The sequence below is a fragment of the Caloenas nicobarica genome, chromosome 5 (genome assembly GCF_036013445.1).
Source record: "Caloenas nicobarica isolate bCalNic1 chromosome 5, bCalNic1.hap1, whole genome shotgun sequence".
In the NCBI taxonomy this organism is placed as follows: domain Eukaryota; kingdom Metazoa; phylum Chordata; class Aves; order Columbiformes; family Columbidae; genus Caloenas; species Caloenas nicobarica.
This window is the reverse complement of record NC_088249.1, coordinates 22,476,163-22,489,742: the sequence shown is the minus strand read 5'-3', so window position 1 is coordinate 22,489,742 and position 13,580 is coordinate 22,476,163. Positions and strand designations below refer to the sequence as shown.

The following is a 13,580-nucleotide window of genomic DNA, read 5'->3' as shown; positions in this document are numbered from 1 at the left end:
TTGTTTGTTTGTTTGTTTTCATTTTGCCCTTTTTTTTTCCTTTGTGTACTACTCATCAATATGTTTACAGAGAACTAAGAAGCTATAAATGGATTTATTCCCATGTCTATGTTATATGGAGTAGGTGCCTTTTCCCATTTTACAGGTTGGGGAACAAGGCACCGTATTAAAGCTGGATGTATTTGGTACCAATTTGGCATGATTTTTCAGTCATTTGCATGCGCAAATATTCCGTATGTCTGTAAATTCGATCCCGTAAATTAGCTCAACTCTCCTACTTGGAGAATTAGATCTAGACAATTAATGACCACCTGTGAAAAATTTGTAATGAAATGACTGACTTAGGTTCCTGCAGGACATCTAAGAGAGAGACGGAATCCAGTTTCTCTGGACAGCATTTTTGCTGCTTAATCACAAACCCCTCCTCCCACATTCCCCCCTGACTCCCTGCCTCAGAACAGACCTCAGACCACCAGTGATAAATGAGACACAAATATAGCAGTCATATTCCTCCCTACAACATCTTGCAAGCACTCGAATACTGCTGGAGTTTTTTCTGTCTGCCACCATTTGAACTAAAGAGCTGATGATCGCTGTAGTAGTTACAAACTCTCTACAGAGCACAGTGAGGAATAGGAGAACTCTGCAGATGAGGCTGACAGCTGATGAGATTAGAAAATACTGGATTCCACTCCATGAGTTCTTAAGAAAATACATTTCTGTCCTGATTCTGATCTTGTATTGTCATATCCTTTTCAGCTTTCCACTCAACTACTCCTAACTTTCTGCACTACTACAGCTGTCACTGTCCTATTTCTCTTAAGCCAGTCTGTTTTCTCGTTTTTCACCTTTTCTAAAATTCTAGGTTCAGCTCTTCCAACCTTCCTCCATTTCTAATGCCCTCTATATTTGGGTTCCCTGTCCCAGTGTACTCCAGATTTCACAGGCCTGGCTTTTCTTTCTTAGTCCAGCAACAACTTCTTATCTAAGGATATAAGAGCTAAGGAGAGGAATTTTCTTGTTCTGGGTCCTTTACATCTCTACATTTTATTTTTCTAATATTTTGAAGTAAAGAAGTGGGATTTTTTTAGAGTGATTTTTAAATTTTATTTTATTTTTAAGAACATAGAATTATTCTGGTTTGGAGAAATCAGAATTTTTCATTTGCTAATACTAAAACTGAAAAAGCCCCTATAAATCACGGTAGTGGAACTGAGATGGTTTGTCTAAAAAAAACTTTTCCATATACAGTTTTGATTGCTGTGAACTGGCATTTTTCAAACGAAATATTATTATTTCTGGTAAAGAACTCATTCAGGATTTAAAAACATCTGCATTCGAATTCAGCTCTTGAATTTCTGAATAATCAGAAATACGTGACTCTTTCTAGCTGCTTGTAAATTTGTCCAGCTGTATCTGCTGGGGTTGAAGCTTTCCATGTTGATGGTCTTTGTATAATTGTATTTAAATTTAAATCCACTGCTAAAATTCGGAATAAGTGAAAAAATAGATTGGTTTGTATGATATTCTCTCTTTGTATTTGGAATAGATACTTGAAAACATTTTTTCTAACAATATACTTTTTTTGCTGTTTTTACAAAAACTTGATCATATTTGGACAAAGTATAAACTGAAAAATTGCGCTTTGTACAGGATCATGAGAAGCGAGTTCAGAATATTCCAGTGTTTCAAGAGTTCCAAAGCAAGAAAGAGACCATCAGTTCATTTCATCTGACTCTTTATATATCACAAGCCAGGGCGTATCATTCAAGTGCTTTATGTTCTCAGCTTTCATTCTGTCCCCAACAGACAAAAAAAAAAAAAAAAAAGGATATTGCAAATAGTAGGAAAAATCTTGAAAGGCCTATTAATACATCTTTTTGGTTTTGGCTTTTAGCAACCAGGAACTGTTTAGGTGAGAAATGCTGGGAGATTTCAGGAGATAGCACAAAATGTGAGAAAGCTTTTAAGTCCTTGTTGATGTGACCTGGGGGAATTAAAAGGGGAGTTTGTCCTGGACTCTGCTATGGTGGTCAGTGTGGCTCCCAGGTATAATCCCAGTGACTCAGAAATACCTCTTGCAGTCACTAGTCAAGAGCTGTGTAAATATGCTGGTGGACCAGCAGAGGCATTCAAGCAGGGTATTATTGCTGAATTTGGTCTGTCTGTAGTGCACTGGAAACTTTTATTCCCGTCTTTATCCAGGTGTCAATATTTCTCAAAACTAGTATGAATTTAAATATTTTTTGACCCTTCTGTTCTTTTAAACATGATTGAATTTGACCAGCATATCAAAATGTTATTGGAGGCAGAGGGACCAACAGGTAGTCTGGCTGTTTCCTTTGGAAAACCTTCTAAAACAAAGGACTTCACCTGTGCAGCAATTATATTTGCAACATACTAGAAGGTTAAGTAGGGAAACATGAAAAAGTAGGGAAAAGTTGAAAGTAGATAGTTCTGTGTTTATATGCATTTTGATGTTGTCTAATTTCATATTTGCTGCTGTCCTTTTTCCGTAGGACCTTTGCTTCCCTGCTTATTTTAAGAAAGGATGATACGGCAAATGGGTTGACATAGGCCTTTATATTAAAAGAGGTGCTTGCTTTTGAGATCTCCTTTGACAAATCTGTAGCGAATGAGACATAGCATGGTAAAACAGAGGAAAGAGACCTCTGTGTAAGGCATGTGAATACAACCCAGAGGAACTGAATACAACCCAGAGGAACTGACTTTTCTACCTTAGCTCCTGTGGAAAGCCGGATAAGTCACTTAAGTCAGGTCTTTCACAGTTGGTCAGTAATTGTAACTGGCCTTTTGAGGGGTACTCATTTGGGACTGTGGATCTGTGGTGAGTTGACCCTGTCTGGATGCCAGGTGCCCACCAAAGCCACTCTATCACTCCCGTGCTCAGCTGGACAGGGGAGAGAAAATATAATGAGAGGCTCATGGGTCAAGATAAAGGACAGGGAGATCACTTAGCATTTACTGTCACAGGTGAAAGAGACTCAACTTGGGGAAAAAGTAATTTAATTTATTACCGATCAAATCGGAGTCAGATAATAAGACATAAAACCAAATCTTAAAAACGCCTTTCCCCCACCCCTCCCTCTTCTTCCCAGGCTCAACTTTACTCATGATTTTCTCTATCTCCTCCCCTCTCAGTGGTACAGGGGGTGGGCAATGGTGGTTGTGGTCAGTTCATCATCATCATTTCTGCTGTTCCTTTCTCCTCAAGAGAAGGACTCCTCACACTCTTCCCCTGCTCCAGCATGAGGTCCCTCCCACAGGAGACAGTCCTCCAGGAACTTCTCCAATGTGAGTTCTTCCTACTGGGTGCAGTTCTTCATGAACTGCTCTGATGTCATCCCTTCCATGGGGTGCAGTCCTTCAGGAACAGACTTCTCCAGCAGCATTGACCACCATGGGCTGCAGGGGACAGCCGGCCTCACCATGGTCTGCACCACGGGCTGCAGGGGAATCTTTGTTTGGGGGCTTGAAGCACCTCCTGCCCTCCTTCTTCACTGGCCTTGGTATGTGCAGAGTTGCTGCCCTCACATATTGTCACTTCTCTCTCCAGCTGCTCCTGCTGTGCAGCAGTTTTTTCCCCCCTCCTTAAATATGTTACCCCAGAGGTGCTACCACTGTAGCTGGTGGGCTCAGCCTTGGCCAGCAGCAGGTCTGTCCTGGAGCCGGCTGGCAGCAGCTTTGTCAGACAGAGGAGAAGCTTTGAGCAGAAGCCATCACAGTAGTGCCCTCACTAGCAAAACCTTGCCATGCAAACCCAATGTAAGCTCTTATTTCTAGCAGTACCGAACCTCAAAACCAGTGAGCGCTCCAAAGTTGCCAAATACTTATTTCTTGATATCCAAAGCTATATATGTTGATTTCTCTGTTCCCCAACTTTGTGTATATGAAACTGAAACCTTAATCTTGCAGGACTGGTAGAAGCTGAAGTGAATATTTGAGGATAATTTTCATATTGTGCTGCTGAACTGGTGGATTGACCATGGTTGGCTGCCAGACACCCACTCAGCTGCTCTCTCACTCCTTCTCCTCAACAGGACAGGAGAGAAAATAGGATGAGAAGGCTCATGGTTCAGGATAAAGATAGGGAAATCATGTACCAATTACTGTCGTGGACAAAACAGACTTGACTTGGGGAAAATTAATTTATTGCCAATTAAAAATATAGTTGGATGGTGAGAAACAAAGGACAAAAAGTAGAACACTACCCTCGACCCTCTCCTTTTCTCAGGTTTGCTCTTTCATTCCTGACTCTTTTAGCTTCCCCCGGCCCAGCAGTGCAGAGGGTGGGGAATGGTGGCTGTGGTCTGTCTGTAACAGCTCCTCTCTGTGGCTCCTTCCTCCTTACACTTTTCCCCTGCTCCAGTGTGGGTCCTTCCTTCCCATGGGCAATAGTCCTTCATGAAGTGCTCCAGCGTGGATCCTCTCCACAGGCTGTCAGGAAAACCTACTTCAGTGTAGGGTCTCCATCAGCTGCAGTTCCTTCAGGAAATATCCACCTGTTCTAGCTCTAGAGAGTCCTCCGCAGGCTGCAGTGTGGGTGTCTGCTCCACCGTGGTCTTCTCCATGGGCTGCTGGAGAATTTCCACTGTGGTACGTGGAGCACCTCCTCCCCATCCTCTTTTTCTGAACTTGGTGTTTGCAGAGGTTTTGTTTTGTTTTCCCTTTTTTAGCTTGCTCACGAGCAGCATTTTGCCCTTTCTTACATACACTTTTCCAGAGATGCCACCACGTTGGCTGAGGGGTCCAGCCGGATCCTGCGGTGGGTGGGTTGGAGCTGCTGGAACCCGCTGTGTCCAGTGTGGGGCAGCCCTGGCCTCTCCTTACAGAGGCCCCTGCAGCCACTGCATGGCCAGCATCTCACCATGTAAACTCAATACAACACTGCAGAAAAAATAATTGCATATTTGCGGCTGAGTTTGAATAATGGTTGTATATCGAATGATGAAAAAACAATTAAATATTGAGTAATTAATGAGTTTAGCATTACTCCTGTTGTATAGTAAATGTGTAGAAAGGCTACTTGTTTGTGTGACCAAATAGTTAAAACTATCTCAATGAAGAACTATAGAGGACTAAAATAAGGTTGTGATGGTTTTCATTCTGATGTTGCCCAACTTTTTACTCAAACTAGTCTTTTATCATACTCTCGTATTTCATCTGTCTGTGTGGGTTCTGTGTCTGCACACATACTGAAATATGCTTCAAGAGTAGTCTTAACATATTTGGTATACTGAATAGATTGAATATTTCAACTGAGAGGTTAAAATCCGTCAAAATTTGAAAAATAGCCCAAGTGGTGTGTTGATTACTTAAATACATGGATGGCAGTTTGCCTGTTGTGTTCTTGTGTGTTTCCCTCCTGTCGTGCCCTTGAAATGAGGAATAATATCAGGCACCAGCAGAGAACAACGGGATAAATATTAGCAGGTTGATGAGTGCTCCTGCTTCTTACCCTGCTCTTTTTATGTGAATTTATGTTTATTGAGTGTTTTCAGGAAGCACACTTGTCAGAGTTGTTTCAGAAGTCACTGAATCATTTGGCAGATGGACTGTTGGATCACTAGATCTTTAAGGGAAAGATCTAGTCTTCTTTGCAGACCAGAAAGTCTGCGAAGCAAAGGGAAAAATACAGAGCTTGCTGCCTGTGGTCCTTCGGTCCTGTCTTCTCTCTTCTAAGAGGTTTTGGCAACTGCTAGACTCGAGCCTCTCCACCATGAGTCTATGCATTCTTTCTTATGCAAGCTGCTGAACTGTGATCAGATAGGACTAAGTACTGCTATTGGTCTGGAAAGTGGAGGGTGAAGGGCTCCATATAACCTGTTACTGACCTCTGGTCTTTCTGCATGTTCCTCGTTTCTGTCCTTCAGGCACAATGGTTGGTGATCACACCCGCTTGGAGTTCCATAACATTGAGACGGGGATCATGACGGAGAAACGGTATATCTCTGTCATCCCCTCCAGCTTTATTGGCCACCTCCAGAGCCTCATGTTCAACGGGATGCTCTACATTGACCTGTGCAAGAATGGTGACATTGACTATTGCGAGCTGAAGGCACGCTTTGGTCTCCGCAACATTATAGCTGACCCTGTGACGTTCAAGACCAAGAGCAGTTACCTGAGCTTGGCCACTTTGCAGGCTTATACATCCATGCACCTCTTCTTTCAGTTCAAGACCACCTCAGCTGACGGGTTCATCCTTTTTAACAGTGGTGATGGCAATGACTTTATTGCAGTTGAACTAGTTAAGGGGTAAGTGACTTTCTGCTATATTCTGTGAGCTTATTTATAGATAAGCTTACTTATCGGTAAGCTTAAAATGCTTGCATAAAGAGAAATTCACCTCATACTCATGTTTTCTCTGTTTGCTGCAGTATATTACAAAGCACTTAGACATAAACACTGAAGCTTAAGACTCCTGATTTTATCACTGACTTCCCCCTGGGGCTGAGGGAAAGACACTTTTATGGTGTGGAACATTAGTGTTTGAAGTCCTCGGGATCCAGTTAGGCTAACGTTTTGTCTTGCTAACCTTGCAGAATACCACAGAGGAGAAGGAAGTGTGCAGAGAGGTCTGAGTCCCTCTTCCCCCTTATATTTTTTTTTTTTTTTTTTTTTCCCCCTGCAACAGACTTGTGTTTCTGCCACCTCCACTGAAAGAAACAAAGAGCATGTGGGCTACTGGATTTGTATTTCTGCTGGTGATGCTTGAGGAAAAGCAAACTCAGCTTGCTTTTGAGCTGCTATATTCTTTTCGCAAGACCAGTAGCTTATTTAAAAAAACCCAAACCTTTGTCAGCTGAACAAATTTAGATCTCTTATACTCATCTAGTCACAGTAGCTATGTATGCCACAAATAAAGTTTACCAGTCCTGTTTATTTCAGTGTAACTATAATTCAATCCATTTCATTTTTAATGTTGCACATATTTCTGTAACTGGGACACCGAGTAATAAAAAAGCAACAGTCGTGAGCTCCTGGGGCTCTGTTGAGAGTTAAATTTTGTTGTCTTTTCTTTTTTTCCTTTTTAAGTAGAGTATTTCTTATGTGTCCTCAGGTGGATTTTGGTGTTTGAACTATATAAATAACTGAGGGTAACACTCCTGTGACTTCAGTCTTTTTTAGGGTGTTTATTTTTTGCCAAAAGCTTTGTTAATTGTTTTCCAGGTGTTTGAATAAACCTAGTATCTCATATGAATTTTAATACAATATTTTGAGTAAGTTTCTCAATTGACTTCTTAAGGGAGTTATTCAAACCTCAGAATGAATCTGGGGAATACATGCCCCAGATAAGCATATATAGTGTTGCTCTCCAGTACATTTATCAATATTACCAATTTAAAAAAATAATCATATGGACAGGCAGGGTTTTTGTGGATCTGTGAGAACTTTGTGAAAAAGCAGAATGAATGCTTTATGATTAGAATCTGATTACTCCAAATGTCATCATCTCAAAATACTAATCCTTAAGCTTTCTTAGGGGAAAGGAAACAACTATGTTTTCAAATCAGTGGCTAATATTTTGGCTTACTAGAACGTTCTAACTTGGAGATACTTCCCTTCATGACTTTTCTAAGTTAATTTATCAGCCATCAAGAATAAAGGTCAGTAGCACTGGAGTTTTTATGCAATTTTAACTAGTTCTTCCTGTGTTTACAGGTATATACACTATGTGTTTGACCTTGGAAATGGACCTAATGTTATCAAAGGCAACAGTGATCGTCCTCTTAATGACAACCAATGGCACAATGTCGTCATCACCAGAGATAACAGTAACACACACAGCCTAAAGGTGGACACTAAGGTGGTCACTCAGGTTATCAATGGTGCAAAAAATCTGGATCTTAAAGGTAAATTCTACAAGACTGACAGTTCCACCCTTTATTCTTGCAGGGCTCTATCAGTAAGCAACAGAAAGCTTACAGAAACCATGCATTACAGAACAGTAAATCTGGAATTCACTGGTTTTGGCTTTCAATTTCTTTTTTCTCTTTCTTTGTTTGGCAGCTTCGTGTAGCAGAATAGTTTGCCATATTTTGCTTTTTCAGAAATTGTCATCCTGCAGTTTTTCCTAGTTAGGATGTAATTACAGCCATTTTTTTGGGGGTGTTTTTTGGGTGATGATTGGTGTGTTCGGGGTGGGGGGTGGTTTTTTTGTAAAGGGGGCGGAAATGACTTCTTGCACAATATCTTTTTCTGAGCAGCTGTTGAGCAGCTGCTGGGAGCAGGGGAAAGCCACTCTAGAAGGTATGTATCTTTCTTCTTCTTGTATGTTTATCCCTTTCTCCTCTAGGTGATCTCTACATTGCTGGCCTAGCTCAAGGCATGTATAGCAACCTCCCAAAGCTTGTGGCCTCACGTGATGGATTTCAGGGCTGTCTAGCATCTGTGGACTTGAATGGGCGTCTGCCTGATCTAATCAATGATGCTCTGCACCGCAGTGGGCAGATCGAGCGTGGATGTGAAGGTATAATTGATTTCAGAGAAGTTCCCCTCTTGAGCACTCTCCTCTTACTTCATTGCTTCCCCCTGTGCATCTACTTGTCCACCTTACTGTCCATTTCATTAGTTTGCTTTCATTGTGACATCCTTTACTATACTTATGGCTTCCAAATGCTCCCGAGTGCAGTTTGAGGATAGCTAGCTTCTGCGAGCAGCTTAGCAGCTGTTCTCTTGCGTACTCCATGCCCTATGAAGTGGTACCTCCAGTAATGGAAAGGATGACACTGAAATGGACTACTATTTACTAGTACTTTTCTCAGAGTGGTTTATTAACATTACAGTACTTTTAAAGTACTTTGAAAGAGGTTCTGAGCATTCAATTCATTTGTGCTTCAGAGGCCCCTTTTTTGGGATCTATAGAAGTAAGCATTTTGAAGACCTAAGTAGAGGCAGGGGAAATGGAAGGTAGGAGGAACTGAAGGGTGAAGAACAGACCAAAACAGGGAATCCTTTTTGAGGAAGTAGGCCTCCGGTGAAAGCACTGGGGGCATTGTCTTTGCTGTCTGGAAAACCTTTCTCTCCTCTAGTTTCTCCTTTCCAGCCAGTTTAGAAACAAATATATGTGAGTGACTTTTTGGAGCATGTAAATAGTAGAGATTTCTCAAAGCTTCTTTAAATAATTTACTGTTCCTGCTATGCTCCCATCAATTAAAATAATACTGACATCAGCAGCTCTAACTCAGTAACACGCATATGGCATCAATTCCCAAAGCACTCGGGTTACTTACTATCAAAAATGTCAGTGTTTTGCTGGCTGAGTTAAATGAAAATCACTAGCCCCACTGAATACCAGTCTGCTGCATTGGCTACCAGTCACTAGATTAAGTTAGTTTTATTTTATCAGTAACGTTGTCTGGTATGCCTGTTTTCTAAGATGATGTATGTCCCTAACTGATCTTTCAAGACATCATCTTAGAAAACACCACAAAAACAGAAAGCTTCACAAAGTGAAACTACTCCTTGATTGTATTTCCCTACCATGTCAAGATTGCAGATTACATCATGCTGAAGCCTTACCACTTGTCGAGATTCTCCCTTCTTAGGATTGAAGGTATCATCTTGTGTTATCGTTGAGTCTTCATGAAACACAAAATTGGCAGTCCAATTAAATCTGATCACTTCCTTGTCTCCCAGTGTTCTGGTTGGCTGGGAGCTCCAGTGCCTCAGCCCTCCTTCCACATTCCCACAGTAATACTCTGGTTTGTGAGAATTTTGTGTCCTGTCACAGGAGCTCGCTCAATCTCAACTCCAATTTCACAGCATTGTTCAGTGCTGCACAGCCATAGACTGTTCTTTTTTCTGTCTTTCTGCTGTATTAATAGTGTCTGTTAGCCATGCTGTTCCTTGTGGAAAAGGGCGTAGGGTAGCAGAACTTGTGGTTTTGCCCGCTTGTGGCAGAACCAAAATGCCAAAAGAAGTGCACCTTTTCTTTGTTGTTGTTTACAAGGTTGAAGGGAAAAAATGCATTTGGAGTGTTTTGAAAATGTCTCTTGATTATCCTCGGTGCACTGAAAGCTCTTCTCTAGTATTAGTGAATTCTGCTTATTTTTCTGTTTAAAATTAGATTTGTCTGTTGGCTATATAACCTTCATGTTATCTCTCCTAGCTCTTCTCCTTCAGAGAACCTCTCATTAGACTAACCTGTTGTTCTGTGTGTGGCTCAGGAACAGAGTCATGATGCTTTCCCAGAAGACTCTGCACCATTATTAGGGTGATGGTGATTCATTCTCCTGTACCCAGTGTAGTTCTTTGATTTAGTGTCCTGTTACTGAGGTTACACAATGTCAGTGCCACTCCAAAAAAATTTGATGTGGCGCTTAATGTCTCTGCGTGCCAGTCTGGTACCAGCACAGCTACTGCCTGGTTGTGGAGACTGGTTCATTCTTAGATATGTCAGGAATGTGAGTTCTCCTTTTCTTCTAAAGCCCTTCAGACAAGATCCAAAGTTGGGGACAGACCTAAAAAAATGAGTGGGAAGGTCAATGGTAGCCCTCATTCTGCCTTTGGAAGAACTTGATCTTGCAAAGCAGTGCCTATGCTATCTTCCTGAATGGTCCCTGCTCAGAACCAAGGGAACTGCTAAAGAGGAAGACATTCTATTTGCCAACATGTTTAAGATTAGTAAAAAACCAGATAATTAGCTCACCAGAAAGATGTTTCATTTGCTTTTTCAATCACAGCAATCCCCAAGTCTTCATCTCACATCTTGACTGGTGCCTACTGGTGGCTGTTCTTACAGTCGTCACTGAAAGCCACACTTGTCTTCCCTTACTTTAAAGAAAGAAAACCCTAAGCATGTTGGATCCTTATTTAAATCTCCATATTTTGTTTTCATCTGAACTGATCTTAGGTGTAGTGTTAACAATGTGTTTAAGGGCTGAAGTCCCAAGCAGTTCATGTTGTCTGATGATGTTTAAATGTGTTTGTAATAAACAGTTGCAGGGTTTTTGAGTTAATAGTTGTACTGTGTCTTGATTTGCAGGATGTCCTTATTTCATCATGAAGGGCAGTGGGATCATGTAAATGATAACATGCATGCTTAACGAAATGTCATTCCATGCCCACATATGAATCTTGCCTTCCAAATGTGATGTGAGAGAGACTTCTGCTAATGCTCATCTCTTGAGCAGCTTTGCTTTCAAAAGCAGAGCAGATTACAAGGGGACGGCTGTTTTCTCTGAAACTTATCAGTTTGATCTCAGGACAACCAAAGGATGTGAGAGGAAGAAAACCTGAAGAGTAGTAGAATGTGAGATGTAGGTCAGCAGACAGCACACTCCCACCTAAGACAGATCAGTACCACTACAAGTGGGTGACACCGTTCCATCTTGATGGCATTTGCTATCTCTATTCATTTATTTCAGCACCCTACTTTCACAGGAAAATAATATTCTTTAGTGTCTTGATTCTATCAGCACCTGCTTTTATTTGGTTTAAGCAAGCCATTGAACTTCCTTGACCACATTGTTCCTCTTATGTGTTCAAGCATAGTTCAGCCTTGCTGTGCACCAAAGCACAAACCTACGACACTATAGAATTAGCTGTGTTCCAGTGATGGGTAAGGCAGTGCTCCTATTTGAGCAGGAAGCACTTTCAATATAAATGATATTTATATGACAATTTTTTCTTTAGGACCTTGAGAATCCCAAAGCATTTTTAGGCCATATGTAAGAGTCATTAACTGAAATACAGGCATCCTTGAGACTGAAAGTGGCTGGTGTTTAATAGTGTATAGTAGTGCTAAAAAACCCCACAAAACCCAATACCTAAGGCAAGAATTAATTTATCTCTTCCTATCAGTTTTGTTCCTATAATTTCTTTAAATTATCTATAGTGGGATTTGTTTAGGATAGCACAGCAAAGTAGCCTCTTTATCTTATTTGTTAGCTGAAGTGTTAGCTTCCTTTTGCATTATGCATCTTCCTTGTGTGCTATACAAACTTAAGGTTTCAGTCTGCTGTTCAGTCACTAGTGTGCTGGACAAGATGATAGCTGCCACACTGACCTTTTCTGTGTTTTAATGTCTCCTGTAGGACTGTTGCTTTTGACAAAGGATTTTGTGGGTGATTATCTGAAAGAAGAGAACTTAAGAGTGTCTGAAATGTCAAATGAGCCTGTGGAGTTAAAGCTTCACACCACACACCACTTCTTATTTATGTGTGGTGATCTGGTTTGTTTTTATTGCTCTTTTGCAATTGCTACGTTTCTGATTTTTTGGGGAACAACAGGTAGCTCTTCATTAATCTTGAAGGTCTGGTCAGATCTGTAGTAGCAGATTGTGTTTCCCTGGAAGATATTCAGCAAAGCCAGAAACCTTCTTGCTGCCTGGTGTGTAAAATCTGTCCTGGGTTGATGTGCTACACACAACTGTGAGAAGAAGGAAGTTTCAGGGTAATGACATTATACCAATATATTTGTTTGTTTTCCACAGAGTATCTTTAGCTGTTGTGCTAACTGTAGCTTTCATCACCATCTTTTAGATAACAAGGGAACCGTTCCCTCTACAACCACCCAAAAAAACGGATTGGTGAGAGGGCCTGAGAGAAAAGCTACAAAAGGTAGGGAAGTTGTTGAGACTTAAATGGTCGGTGTTGGGCCAGGCTACCAAACACTCTGAAGACACAAAGTAGGTTCTCAGAAAGGACTCCATGTTGGGGGCCCGCTTCTTCTGGAAGCTTCCAGGCATGTCTGCCACCTGCTTTTGGCCTTGCTATCCCCACCCATAAAATAGGTATTCATGGTACTTATCTATTTGCGATGAGAGTATGACATTCAGCTATGTCTTGCAGAGTACTTTGAAGTAGTGGGCAGAAACCCCTAGAGATGAGCCCCTAGAGTATTAGAAACTGAGGAAAAGAAGCCATCTATTGTGACCTGGTTCTCTGCAGCCTCTAGCTCAAAAGCTTATGGGCTGTGGTTGGAAGTTTTTATACAGCTCCTGAAATTGAGTAATATGGGCTATTTCCATGTCTATGTCAGACATACACAGCTTGAGAGAAGAGATGTCGGCACTGTGGTGTGTATGCAAGAGTTGGAGGATGGAAAATGTTGTTCCAGCTGACCTTTCCCTCCTTGAAAGTAAACCTGTTTAAACTTCAGATCTGCTCCTCCTTGATTCTAGACTTCTAAAATCAATTCTTTTTGCTGATTATTTCATTCTTGGTCTTATTCTTAGATGAATGGATCAGTTTATTCCATTTACAAAAGTCAAGACTGAACAACTTGCTGCTTTTTCCTCACTGGTCCTGGAAGAAATAAAGCAGATATCCAATCTTTGTGAAGTTTAAAGACCTTGCCCTAAATATTAATGAATACTTCCTGCATTTAGGGTGTTTTTCCACCTCTTAATTGATTTGCCATATGTTCTCCTGTGTTTTCCTTTCCTTTATTTGGACATATTTATCTTGCTTACCGTGGGCAATAGAGCTATCTGAAATTCAGCTGCACATTCTAAATACGTTCACCCCATCCTGCCCCCAGCCAAACCAGCCTAACAGGCAGTGGTTAAAGAATGTTATATTTCTTCTACAAGGCAGTTTCTATGTGCTTTAGAG

At 41.1% G+C, this 13,580-nt stretch overlaps 1 protein-coding gene across 11 annotated transcripts in view; it reads left to right on the top strand.

Annotated features, from left to right (window-relative positions):
- Nucleotides 1-13,580, top strand: part of NRXN3 (neurexin 3) — a 984,867-nt gene that overhangs the window by 405,851 nt on the left and 565,436 nt on the right. For 10 of the 11 annotated variants that reach the window (XM_065635027.1, XM_065635026.1, XM_065635029.1 and 7 more), the window contains 3 exons: nucleotides 5,895-6,276; nucleotides 7,684-7,874; nucleotides 8,318-8,491. In XM_065635027.1, coding sequence (XP_065491099.1) covers nucleotides 5,895-6,276; nucleotides 7,684-7,874; nucleotides 8,318-8,491 — 747 coding nt within the window. Of the gene's footprint in view, nucleotides 1-2,314; nucleotides 2,325-5,894; nucleotides 6,277-7,683; nucleotides 7,875-8,317; nucleotides 8,492-13,580 lie in introns of all 11 variants that reach the window. The other variant, XM_065635034.1, reaches the window with a different exon arrangement.